Below are 14,183 nucleotides of genomic sequence, written 5' to 3' on the forward strand. Positions count from 1 at the left end.
GGATAATGAATGTAGCTAGGAATCTGGGATTACGTCGTTCATCATAACCAATGGAAAATGTAGCTACCTATAGGTAAGTAACTATATAGCACGTGGTGCTGTAGTTAGGATTTAATGTTTTTTTTTGTGTTCACATGAGCTGTCGGTATACGATTGGGTCCAGCTTGCCGTAAGCATCTTCGAATGACTCTTTGGTACAGCAGTAGATGAGCCCGTCGTTGGCGTCCGGTTCGGGGTCGTTCCGGTGACCGCGGTCTGGTTCGGTCTCTGATGGATGATTTTGGGGATCGCGGCCCTGGTAACCGCGACCATGGTAACCGTCCGGACATGTGTTAGGACATATGTACACGCTGTCGTCGATCTCCTTGTAGGGGTTGTTGAGACCGATATACACGATGCCGTCCTCCGTGTCCACATCGTAGTACAGCTTCCAGTAGAGCAGCGGCACGGGTATGCTACGGGGCAGGTCAAGGTACAGTGGTTGTTGGATGTCGTCCACGTCGGGCAGCGTGCACACTTCGTACGTGCCGGTGACGATCACGTGTCTGGTGCCGTTTTCCTTGCTCAACTTTGACCGGGTAGTCGATTCCAGATCGGCCCACATGTCACCGTTGAAGATCTGCCACTGCGGGGCAACGTTCGCATAGTAAAACCTTTAAATGTGTTCAAAATTCATGTATATTAGATATATATTGCGTACGATATGTTTGTAAGTAGGTAAGAAATTGGGTGTCTCTAACTGATTAAAAAATTTCACCATTTCTGCAGAAAAAAAAACTGAAAGGGTTCAGTCATTGGTTCACTGTTTTTAAACATTTTATGAGACTAAGGTCATTTCATAAATTGGTTCTTAAATATACGAATTTGTCCTGGGCCTATCCGTCCCCACAGTCCACGTCAGCGCTAATTACTATAATCTTTATTTATATTTTAATAATTTAACATAATATACTTTATGTTTTTCGACTGGGTTCATTATTTTTTTTTCAGCTAATCTCGTGAATGTTGAGTAATTGAGAGGTTAAGTTAGAGCAATTTTGCTCTATCCATTCAATAATCACATAATGAAAAATCCTTTCTTAGCTTCTTGCACGCTTGTATTTTTGGCACTTTGAGTCATGATTTAATTTTGCCTAAGGTACAATAAGAACACCACTGAATATTGTAAATTGTTGTACTAGAATTGTTATGGAATTTGTTTATACACATAATATTTTAAAAGAGGGTGGGTGCTTATAGTGGGTACTTTTGTTAACTGTTTATGCTATAAAAATTCTTGTATGCACCACTGACTGTAACTTTGTAATTACTAATTATCCAAGCTTATCTTTATGCCAAATATCAGTGGTGTTAAACCCTCGAAGGTATTCTATGTGGCCTGTTACACATTTTTTAAATAAAAGCGTTTATAAAAAAAAAATTAAAATTATTACCTAATCTGAATTTGTAACGTTTTCAATAATAAAAAGATAAGAAAATAAATCCAATATGTACCTACATGCATATTGTATATCCACTATCTATAAAAAAAATTATATCATTAGATTAAGATTGAGATTTAGGCCCGTCGAAGTAAAAAGGTTAGGTTAGGGTAGGTTAAGTATATTATAGAATCGCTTCTATTATAGTAATTGCGATGTATCACTTACGTTGCTGTTTGTTCATAAGCAAAGAAAAAGTCAACTTTGGCTGCGTAATGGCCCCGGGACAGGAAGTGTTTATTATCATTCCTTATGTACTTATCCGCAAGTTCGTCCGATCTGAGTATTGTCGCCACCGTGTTTCTCTAAGCCAACATTGTTTTAATGTTTACAATTATAGTATCGTGTTACAATATAATGTTTTTTAAATATTTGTGTGAATAATAATAAGCATTGATTAGGATTATTCTTTGTGACTTTAAAGTAATATTCAAAGCTCATATGCAAATTATGCAAATATTTATGCATATAAAGTCTAAAAAAACTAGTAATAGAATATGTATCGAAATTGTATAAAAGAAATCAAAATAATAAGTACCTACCAACTAATAAAATGTTTTTATAATAATTGTATTGATGTGATATAAAACAATTGAAACGCATTAAAAGTAAATTATAAAATATTTATCACCTATTGTATACAATATAATCTACGTGATAAATAATTTACCTTTCCGGTGGTAATCGTTTATTTTAGGCTGAAAATCGCTTTATGGTGTCGGAACCGGATGTTTTAAAAATGGGAAAAAAATTATGGACATTTGTATTCACGAACGTAGCGCGGCGGCCATATACAATGGGTACAATATAGACCTACGTCTATATTTCAGCAATTAAAAACGAATTTACAGGGAAAACGATCACGCATAGGTATCTCGTAGAAAAGCCTGATTTCGATCGTTGATTGTTTCAGATTTTAAAGAGCTACAACTAAGATTCTAAGAAGCTGGACGTCCCGAAATCCTGCAGCTGCAGCAGTTCTCACCTGTTCTTTGAAAGTGTATTTCTTGTTCACGTCCGTGTTGCCGTACAGCTCTTTGGTTTTGTTGAACGACGGTCGCTTGCTATACTTCTGGTGGTTGTCGTAGTACGGCGACCGGGCGTCGTACCAAGTGTACAGGCTGTTCTTGGTCGACTTGTCGAAGCACATGCCGTACAGCCGGAGGAACGCGCGATCCGTCCGGAAACCGACCACGGCCACGGTGTAGTTGGCCGGCTGGCACACTTCGTCGGTGACGCGGAGCTCCGACTTGGGCATGCCGTCGCACTGGAAGGCGGCGTACCGGTACGTCTGGCCTCGGTACGCGAGCACGTCGCCGCCGACGCACGTGACCAACGCGTCGGAGGAATCGTCCCGCCGCAGTTCGCTCGACGCGAACTTGGCAGTGGCGCACGACAGCTTGAAACTGCGCCCTTTCTCCGCGTGCAGCCTGCCCTTTTCATCCGGATAGATGATCGCGTACTGTTTGCCGTTGCTCGTGAACGGTATGGGCATTTTGGACTGGTTTTTTTCGGCCACCCATAGCGAACAGTCGTCGTCGTTTTTAACTATAATAATATCGGTAATGTTTATGATTGATGCACCTTTGTGATTACGAGCATTTTACCCTTTTCGTAATTCGATTGCGCACGTTTCAAAGGGACAATTTGGGTAAGACTTATGTCAAAAATAATTGCATTGTTGCCAGATTACGCGTACTGGTACTGGACTGAATCTGTCCTGAGCAGAACACATTTCTCTAGAACACCTCCATTCCATAAAAATGTATATTTTCTTTTATTAATTAACAGATATTTAAAATGATTAACTTGTAACATATGTAATGTTTTTTCTGTCAAAGTAGACCGTATTTCGTTTATTAAATCTATGATGATAAATTAAATTATTACTGATGTAGTGATATCAGTAGGTAATTTGAATACTGCAGACGTGTGAAATTCATCATGACGATAAAAAAAATAATAGTATAAATACGGCATTTGTCTTAGAGTTTATATTATCCTGTTGTTAAATTTGGCAACATTGTGAAATCGTGTAATCGTATTTAACGCGTGCAATCGTAAACCAAAAGGGTACTCTCGCAATCGTATTCTTCTAAAAAATATAATAATATAACAATATGTATACCTATCGAATAAATAATACTGTTTATACGAGAGGTACCTATTCAGACGTTTTCAATTTCACGGCTCATTCGTTTCTTCACAACATTTTGGAGGCTCTCATTTTATTAAGGACACAGATAGAGAATGTTTTGATGTTAAACTATGTATTGAAAATTGAAATTAAATGTTTCACGTTTGGAATAAAATAATATTATATTAATTTTTATCATCGTTATCAATATTTAGCATATACTGTTACACACATGACTAATATTATGAAATTATAAATTATTATCATGTAAATGTTGTAAATACTAGTTAATGTGTTGAAGTCCATTTTTAAAAAAATATTATTTGTATATTTATTTTCATTATTATTAGTTACAGTTATTTTTATTGTATCTAAAAGACAATAATAAATAGACATTAAAAAGCACATAAAGATTTATTCCCAATTAAACGTAAAAAAATAAATTATATTTTCATATTCAAATCAATTTTTAAATAAATACGAGGGGGGAAATGCCATAATCCACAGAAAATAGGGATCATTGGAAAATAAAATTTTCTATTTAACCTACACGCTACACTTAATTATATTGTATTTTATGTCATAAAATATCCCCTCCCTTAGAGACCGAGAAAATCTCTTACCATTGTTATTTGTTCGTCAGTATTACGTCCAGTCTTGCAGTAAAAGTATTCATATACGAGTATATTGTAACTTACAAAAAATAAAAATAAATGTTTAATTAAATGTATGTTATAATTTATAGGTACCTATGTAAACACATAATATATAAGTTAATAATGATGGGATGTTCGAGCATTAATGAAAAGGAAATTATCAATACTTACTTTTAAGTTAGTGGTGATGTGTTGGCTATCACACATCCTAATAACGGCTCTAAATTAGCATGTGTAAGCAAGAAGGATAACGAAAAATCGAGCCTTTGAAGGATCAATATGTTTTTTTTATTAGATACAAAAAATATAATATTTAGCTATTAATTGTTGTGTATTTCATGAGTATATTTTTCAGGTATGTAAAAATAGAATAAACAACCATCAAACTAAAATTTGGTGAAAAATATTTAAAACAATGTTTTACTTAAAAATCTTAGAAAATTTTTTCTGATTATACCTAATGCGATTTGGAAGTGGCATGAGAAAGCGGTAACTACACGCCCTTGTATCATAAAAAAAGCGTAGCACGAATTAATATTTAAAAAATAATTTATTTATTTTTACACAGTAGTTCCGCTGAGTTGGTGATAATATTTTTGTTGTTTCGAAAAACTTATCGGTGATTGTCGCACTATACCGATTACTGGTAGGTATGCCCAGTAATTGGCCACAATTTTGACGTCACTTAATGTTCTATATTTATCGTATACGTGTAAACTAGTAACTACACGGTTTTCAGTATAATGTCCATTGTTATTATATTATATTTTGACGTATAAACGGGATAATGATCAAACTAGCTCCTCAGTGATTATATTTCAAAGGTACCTATATCAATGTTTTTCATGTTTAGAATGCATATTTAATAACCGCGTGGTTTTTTTATGCGTAAAACAATTCCAGAAAGTCGTTTTATCTTAAGTGCAAACAGAAACTTATTCCCTTCGATCCATACATCAATTCACGGTATTTATATTATACGTACATATATAATAATTATGTTACGAATTTATGATATTATAGCTATAGATATATACCTACATATAATATGCGATTATCGAGTTACGGTTTAAATTACTCATATCGAATTAAAATGTATTTCTAGGTATATATAAGCGTATCGGATGAATCATTATAACATTTTAGAAAACAGTAAGTACAACAACAATAAATATATATTAATATTGCATATATTATATTCGTACCTGCGCTGCGGCGGCACTATTTGTAAACGGGTTAATAAAGTTTTTAATCACTAACCTAACCTAACCCGCTGGGCTTGGTTCAATTGTCGAGCCTTTGTCGGAAACCGCCGTTACCTATTTATAATATGATGCAATGCTGTGTTATATATTATTTAAGGTCATCTTGTGTATAGTCGACTAGCAGGTGCTAGAAAGGTAACGCGTTTAATGTTCATATTGTTGTAAATCGATGTGAAATCTGTGCGTAAGACTTGTAAGTAGATACACTAACATGCTGCAAGTGTAGGTATAGGTATTATAAATTTGAAACAGAAAATCATGCATTCATATTTTATACAATGGTATTTATTTGTAAATAATGGACAAAAGGCTAAAAACTTTACAATCATTTTTATTCTCACTCATTCAATGTCACGGTCGTCACAATTAGGTGTTATTATAACATAGAATTCTTTGAACCTAACCTTTCGAATTTTCACCGCGTATACGACCGATTGGAACTGGTATTATTCATTAAACACATATATTATACATGTATTTTACATATTAATATGCCTGTATAGTAAAGGTACCTTATATATTATTATTCTGTACATCAGTGCGCGTAGCCAACACCAATATTGTCTTTTGTGTAACAATTAATTATTATCTACATGATTATACTTATTTCTGTATACATTTCAATATATTTTTAAATGTTTTCTCTTTAATTGATTTTTGGGTGTGGGATTTGGTCCCGAAGTACTGGAATACCTACTGAAGTACACGTTTTAAAAAGAAAAAGTAATTTAATTTTTATGTGACTCAGTGTTTATGTTGTTTATATTATTTCTGGTCATAACGTAAATGTTGAAAGGATATTTTGATAGTTGATGAGTGGACCAAAGAACAAAGTCGTATTCAAGTAAGAATACAGTATAGAAAGTAGAAAGTATCATTTAATGTGAATTAAATTTAAAAATCACCTATTATTCGGAATTTCATGACTGTGTTATGGTAAAACCAGAGCTTCTGAAAACCACTTATTATAATATAATATTACCTACATCAACAATATTACAAACACATTAGAATATTATAATTTATACTAGTACATTAATATGACATATTATACTTACAGTTTAATTTACCTACCAAGAAGAGGAGTGTATAGTAACTACCTATATATGCATTTCAAATAAGATGTATAAGCGCGTACGAATGAATACTGCAGATCATTTATTTTTACAAATAATTATCAAGTAGGTACCTTACAAAAGATACATAAAGTATACATTAAAGATTAATCCAACATTAAATTTATAAGGTTTGGCACTCTAGGAAATTACCTGATTAAGTACGTTAATGCGGTACCGATCGGATGTGTTATAAATAATTTTAATATGATGTGCACACAATATACTTTACCCGGTCGATTGATTTCCTTGGCATAAATGGTCGGACGCAGACACGAACAAATGATTAAACATACTGCTGTGAATGCAATTGAATACATTGAATACATTATTGGGTCTTATGATTTAACACGACTGAACAAAGTCCTCGGGTTTGCTCCTTGTATATATGGGTAGTCTTCTGCTCGGTGATATCCGTACCTATCTCATCTCCAGCAGTCACCTGGAACAGCTCACTCTGCTGCAGACAACGAGTGAACACAATTTGCTGTGAATTTATAGGTACTTTTGCCTACTGAAATTAAGTAATGTATAATTTAAGAAGTATACGTTTTCAATCTAATCAACCAATACATAAAAACATGGTATAAGTGATTTGGCAAATAGTATGTGCTATTATCGGAACAATTCACTTTTGTATTAGTTCAGGTGCAATAAGTGGCTTTAATTATATATTATATAATATAATAACTGTCACGCTTTTAAGAGTTTATAGCTATCTGTTAAAAATTTACAATTGCTGACATTTTAGATAGGCTACTAATTACCTGAATAATTATTCCAGAGTGTATAATCATTAATCACTAATAAACTTTTTTAATGTTTATAGACCGGTAATGGATATCTCGAGAAATAAATAAATAAAATAAATTGCACATATATATCATATTATACACACATAGCAGTATTCATTGTTTTTAATTTGAGCGAATATAAGTATGTATAATTAATTAGCCGAACATATTAAAACAATTAACTGCATCTCCAAATACTTCAATAATTGTACGTAGAGTCAAGTACCTATGTAATCGTACGATATACGTTCTAACTATAAAGCCATAAATACTCATGTACAATCGTTTAAATCATGCCAAGAATTGTTATTTAATTAATAAAATTAAGATACATTTTAAATTGTTTTAAATTGCGTAAACATAATAACGGCACTGAATTCAATACCTATACTTTAATATCAATAATACTGTAATGTTAAGCAATAAGTCATAATATATTATATTGGAATAACGGAATCGTATTATATTGTGGGTATATTATCTAAAATTTGAGTGGATTTATCATATATTTCTGTGATATAAGTTCGATACTGTATAGATTCATCGTTAGAATAGAGAAATACCGAACTACGCCATGTACCTATCTAAATATATTTTGTTTTCCTGTAATCTACAGCTATGTATTATTATTTTTTAAATTCAATATTTACCCACGTAAACAAAAATAGTCATCGGAATGATCGATTGAAGAGATTAAAACCATAACAAGTGAAACGAATACACGCACTCTGTATATTATTATATTTGTATTATATCGTACTATAGTAATTAATTCGACATTTCACGGACCGCAGTGCACTCAGGTATATTCAAAACATTGTTTTTTACTTAAAAAGTATGATGCAGTCTCGGCGACAGATGCCTGCATCGATTGCTCGGCGGCGACGTCTCGTTCAGTTGTCGAATAGATAGACATTCAAAGTACAACCGTCGAGATCAATTATAATACGACCAATAAGAGGTGCTCACTTTGGAGTTGGACACTATCAAATAGTGATATTTCCGTACACAACAATATTTTAGGAAAACATGACCGTGGCGCTCTGTTCGAAATAACGGGTTATGTTTACGGTTATTATGTTATGATACAGAAATGAGTGTACCACCGACAGATGACGTGTTATAATTGTATAAACGTACAAACCGACAGTATTTGAATAAACATAAACTTGCTGTACTTACTACATGACCATGAAACGATGAAAATTGTACTGCAGTGAAGATCATATATAATATATTATATTATAATATAGAATAGCGTGCTAATGTGTTTGGCAGATCGTAAAAACGAAAAACGGAACGGTATAATATTATTATAAGAACGCGAAATAATTTATCAACGAGTTAATAAAACTGGTCGTAAGTCGCGAACTGTTTGGCAACCACGCGGACGGAATCGAACAGGTAGGTTTTGCGGTCTGCGCGGTACATATAATGTAATTCCGTATTTCCGCGTACCAACGATAGTTTCGACGATCGAACGAAATGCGCGAAAACGGAACAGGTCGTCGCCGCACGAGTATATTCAATAAACGACAATAATGTATTTACGTGGACACCACAATGTTCTGTTGTACCGCATCGTCGTCGTTATATAGCCAAGGCGAGGGAAAATTGTTCATGTTATTTCATCGAAAGAAGGGAAACAAAACAAATGTTGTCGTAATATGCATTTTCAAGATTCTATTATAATTATATGCACCTGCCGTACGGTAGGTACAATACGTAATAATAACACATGTTACCATAATAAACCGTGGTAGGTAAGTGTCCAGCTGAGGCTGTGTAGTGCTTTTGCTACGTTAGTTTAGTATGTTTTTTATAACGTTGACAAAAGAATGCTGCACTTGACGCACGTGCTGCAGTGTCGAATCGATGCAACTCAGCGACGACGACATCGATAGGCTTGTGAAAAATAATAAAATAATAGAATCTAACCTTAGCATGTGCTAAAATGTGAACAGTCACAGCAGTCGGGGCCAGGCGTCCGGTATAATAATTAATCGTACAAAGTAATAGGTTTTGGAATCTAGTTTAATTTTGACCACCTCCCTCAAATGACCTTATGCTCTAGGCCAACCGTAATGTGAGCGCCTTTTCATATACTTATACCTAATCTACTATTTATTGCAAAATATTTATAATATATAAAATATATTCTATGTTGTATTATAATAATGAAAAAGTATAATATATTTTTTAAAAGATTACTAAAATTTGTGGTCTCGATGCAAATCAAAATAAAAGTAAATTATTTTACATATTTTCTTTCATAATAAATACAGTATTTTCTTACTACTAACTATAGAAATTATGTTATTGAACATCATTTAAAAATATTCTTTTAGATTTTCAATGTTATTCAAAAATAACATTTTAAATATACGTTTTGACGTCCATTGGCGATTGGCGCCTTAGGAAATCCCTCCACGCTGCTTCTGACTCTCTGGCAGGTGTATTGTGATACATTGTACATGTATCATTGTACCAATATAATATACCTACTTATTATTATCTATTATGTTAGTTTTGTTTGATGACACTGACTCACGAAGTCACTCGATAACATCATTATATTAATATAATTTATAATAATGTTATGTAGAGTAGGTACATATGTAAGTGAAAACATAGCGTTTTCGCGAATAAATGTAAAAACCGTTTACGTAATGTCGCGCTGATATAATAAGACAATGATATGACAATAGTGAATAAGCACACTATTCACTATTGTCACATCAGTCGGATTTCGAATGCGTATACCTATTACAATATCCAGTAGTCAGTAGAGCGGAGGTGCCTAGTCTACTTACACACTGTCACTCTTCTTAGATTTAGATTATTTAATAAAACGAACATTAAAATTGCCTAAATTGTTTTTTATTTTCTAACTGTATGCAAAGCACCTAATAAAATAAAATAAAATTGCATTATTCATAATACACGTACCCGACACATTCTAACGAATATAACAACATTGAAACATTAATCACGGAGAACACTTGAAAAATATAATTGATTATATAATAATTTTAATATTATCATCGTACGACCTGCAGCATTGTAAGGAGTTTTAAATAGGCAATACGCAATTTTGATGTTCGTCTAATTAAAAAAATCTAAACCTAATAAGAGTGGCGGTGAGGTGGACTAGGCACCCCGCTCTACAGACTGCTGAATATTGTAACAGGTATACGCATTAGAAAGCCGACTGATGTGACAATAGTGAATAGTGTGCCTATTGCCTATATCAGCACTCCTTACAATGCTGCAGATCGTACAATGATAATATTAAAATTATTATATAATCAATTATATTTTTCAAGTGTTCTCCGTGATTTATGTTTCAATGTTGTTATATTCGATAGAATGTGACGGGGGCGTGTATTACGAATAATGCAATTTTATTTTATATAATTAGGTACTTTGCATACAGTTAGCAAATAAAAAGCTGTAAACCCTTAATAATATCAAATAAAAACGATATATGAAACTCTAATAAGCTTCTCAATAGGTTAACACATTGAAATTATATAATATTGTGACGTTTTATTTTATATTTTAGTTTTGAAACTATTTTGACTGCACAATACAAAAAAAGTGCTTGAAATACTTCAGGATACTTATGTATAATGCACGAACATTATCAGTAAGGATTGTTATCTAAGACCTTGGTAAGAATCATTTTATCTTCTGGAAAAAATAAAAAGTGCAAGAAATCGAAATATTGCTTCAATAAACGAAGGCCGAGCGCCCTGAACAATATTCGTATAGGCAAATTATTTTATGTTTTGGTATATTGATAGCATGTTGTAATAATATAAGCATAGTATTTTATATAAACTAATATTGATCAAATAAACTGTGTACAAAGGTAATGAAAAGTGCATTCAATAGAGTACCGCACATTTGAAATTGATTTGATTTAATACTAAAATAATATATGCACATTGTTATCAATTTAATTTTGATGTTACATGAATTTATGAATTGCAATTTACATGTTTATAATAGTTCAGAAATTTATTTTTGGTTTTAAGTAATGTTAGTTAATTTTACAAATCAATTAAATAATAAAAAAAAATAGAGACGTAAATAACGTAAATTATGAATATAATAGTATAATGTGGTTCATATTGATTTAGTGAATGAATATTATTAAACATAGTTACATTTTATTTGAGAATTACCGTTATTTAAATATAAAATATATTTTTATGTTATTTTTATTCTTGAAAAAGTATTGGTTTAGCTAGATACCTTTATCGAATGGAACAATAATGTTATACAATACCATGATACATTTTGGTATTGTTGTAACTTGTAACATAAAAATTCAATTGGACATATATTATTATAATATCAAAGTTTGAGTGCTTATTAAGCGTAGTTTTTTGTATATATGTACTTATGAATACATTGTTAAATCAGGAATATTATAATTTTTTACTTAAAAGTTAAAAGCTCAAGCATTTACATTTATTGTTTCGTCGTTTCAATATGCATAACATCGAATATTAAATGATTCGACAACATTGAAACTGTAGGTTCTTTAAATTCTACCGAAAATTCCCAATTGGGAAGGAGGACCTTTATATATATACACATATATATTGATTTAACTTAAGCGTTTAAGACACTCATCATTAAACACTCGAAGACATTAAGTCGAACACTCATATTATATGTATATATATATGTATATGAACGTCTAATATGTATGTATCTTTCAAGGAGCATTAAAAAATATTTTTTACGTACCTCTCTTCCTACAACTTTTATCCACGACACTCGGACATTATCTCGCCTCCAAAAATGGGATATTTCCACCCCAAATAATAAATTATAAAAACATATTTAAATGTTGGTATAGTGGTAAATACTAAATTGGTAATTATGTATATAGTATGATGTAAATATGAAATAAGTATTGTTTTTGAATTAATAAGGCTTCGTGGATATTGATAATTAGGTAAGTTTTTCGAGTGGTCACCCGTCACGTCGTCGCTTCTCGTCTTTGCCGGGGTATGTTTATCGCCGCGTGCGTTCAAGTCTTCACACACACGCGGCCTGTGATCGATGCGACCATCAGCCGACCGGATGAATAAACTCCATTTGTATGCAACGCTCGCAAATGGTAGGCAATAATAATAATGCCGTAGAACTATACTCAATAATATAATAATATATACGTTCTCAGAAGTCGGGGCAATGTGTGGCGACTGGTTTTTTCTCTTTTTTTTGTTCTCAGTCGAATCCGTCCGCCGACCAGTTCGACTTTCCCCCCTTGTACATTGGTAATAATTTACTATACATAAAATACAGGATGTCTTGTCGCGATCCTCCCCACAAATAATTTACTTTACGCTAAAATTCACAATACTATAGAGATGTCATCGAACGTCCCAAGTTCGTCTAAAAAAATGTACGAGTCTATTTATTTCTCATTATTGTTATACTTGTAAAGAAATTTGGAGGTTAAGGAACTTTTAGGTTAAGAATCGACACTTAACCACAATTTTTTTTTCGGGTGAAGACTTTTGGCCATTCATAACTTTGAGTCCGAATTTGAAGAACACAATTTATTTGCAGGGTCAAAAACGACGAAGTGCCCTGCAGACACACACACACACACACACACACGCGCACGCACAAACATTGCTCTGCCTCGGTCACAAGACTATAGTGCGCGATGACGGTGGCGCTTCTTTCAGACGGAATTCTTTGCGATATCAAGGCGCGAGACAGATGAGAACAGCGCAATTAATTGCGCGACAACCGCAGTCGGCGCATAGCATCGCGTGCGTGCCGGACAAATTATGTCTTTATTCACCAGACGATTATACTATACATGTACACATTAATACTCACACACTCACGCACACACACACACACACACACACACCTAAAACATATATAATTAGTGACTACTAACCGTTCCCAAAAAATACAGACTACGAACGAACAAAATTAAAAACAGACGTGAAAAAAGCCCCTTCGGTGATTATTATATATTTCATGTTATATATACCTAGACTAGTCTCGACGGGTGCGCCCACGAGTAGGAGTGTAATGCGGGGTACGGGGATGATGAAAAAATCGTATCACATGATGACGCGCGAAAGGTATTGTGAAAATCCGTATTTGGATATTTAATTACATAATGTTATATTGTCTGCAGTGATCGTGTCGAGCGCTATATTGGGCGCGATATGTTATTATTCGATTGCTCGGTGCAAAGTCGTTTTTTTTTTTTTTTTAATCATCGTAACGACATTATTATAAATCGTTTATTTTGGCACGAAAAATATTGGAAAAAAGTTTACCTGCTGGTTGCTGTATCGTTGTTGAAATTATTGTTGACCGACGAGCGATAATGGCTGGCGTTCGCAACGAGTACCTATACCTATATATAGAGAATTATAAGCAACATTGAATAATATACCATGCGCGTATCGCCAATATGATTGTAGTGTTGACGTAATATCATATGCGTGTGTGTAGTATAGTAATAATAATAACTGTAATTTGCGATGTATATAATGATATTTTTATCGCGTAGTCGGGAACACTTTTTTAATGAGTGTTCCTAAAAAAAAAAAAAAAATAATAAATACTTTTACCCGGATTAATAATAACAATATTATATACAACTAGATTGAGTGGGCCGACAGTCATATCTGTACAGCGATTTGTTTGAAATATAAAATTAATTTACATTTTTGTTATTACAGT

The 14,183-nt window shown here is 33.0% G+C and overlaps 1 protein-coding gene and 1 long non-coding RNA gene across 3 annotated transcripts; one reads left to right on the forward strand and one right to left on the reverse strand.

Annotated features, from left to right (window-relative positions):
* Nucleotides 1-62: 62 nt before the first annotated feature.
* Nucleotides 63-13,904, reverse strand: LOC111042657. 2 transcript variants are annotated; one of them, XM_022327342.1, is made up of 5 exons: nucleotides 13,775-13,904; nucleotides 6,887-7,114; nucleotides 2,467-3,029; nucleotides 1,650-1,786; nucleotides 63-653 (listed from the first exon to the last, which is right to left on the reverse strand). In XM_022327342.1, the coding sequence occupies exons 2-5, from the start codon at nucleotides 6,981-6,983 to the stop codon at nucleotides 131-133; spliced, it is 1,320 nt and encodes a 439-aa protein (XP_022183034.1). In that variant the 5' UTR covers nucleotides 6,984-7,114; nucleotides 13,775-13,904; the 3' UTR covers nucleotides 63-130. The 2 variants fall into 2 exon arrangements, with proteins under 2 accessions (XP_022183034.1, XP_022183035.1); XM_022327343.1 differs by lacking the exon at nucleotides 13,775-13,904 and having other exon boundaries at nucleotides 6,887-7,168.
* Nucleotides 2,926-4,309, forward strand: LOC111042658. The gene is made up of 2 exons (XR_002605491.1): nucleotides 2,926-3,043; nucleotides 3,640-4,309. It is a non-coding gene; the product is annotated as an uncharacterized LOC111042658 (long non-coding RNA).
* Nucleotides 13,905-14,183: the final 279 nt, after the last annotated feature.

This window comes from Myzus persicae, unplaced genomic scaffold (assembly GCF_001856785.1).
Source record: "Myzus persicae strain clone G006 unplaced genomic scaffold, MPER_G0061.0, whole genome shotgun sequence".
NCBI classification, from domain to species: Eukaryota; Metazoa; Arthropoda; class Insecta; order Hemiptera; family Aphididae; genus Myzus; species Myzus persicae.

What these genes read in the sequence shown, in the direction of transcription:
- LOC111042657 (XM_022327342.1), bottom strand. Translation starts at nt 6,983, where the DNA reads ATGTATTCAATGTATTCAATTGCATTCACAGCAGTATGTTTAATCATT. An exon ending in AATACACTTTCAAAGAACAG is followed by an intron (nt 1,787 to 2,466) that starts GTGAGAACTGCT and finishes ATGTTGGCTTAG; the next exon opens with AGAAACACGGTGGCGACAAT. An exon ending in GCTTATGAACAAACAGCAAC is followed by an intron (nt 654 to 1,649) that starts GTAAGTGATACA and finishes ACACATTTAAAG; the next exon opens with GTTTTACTATGCGAACGTTG.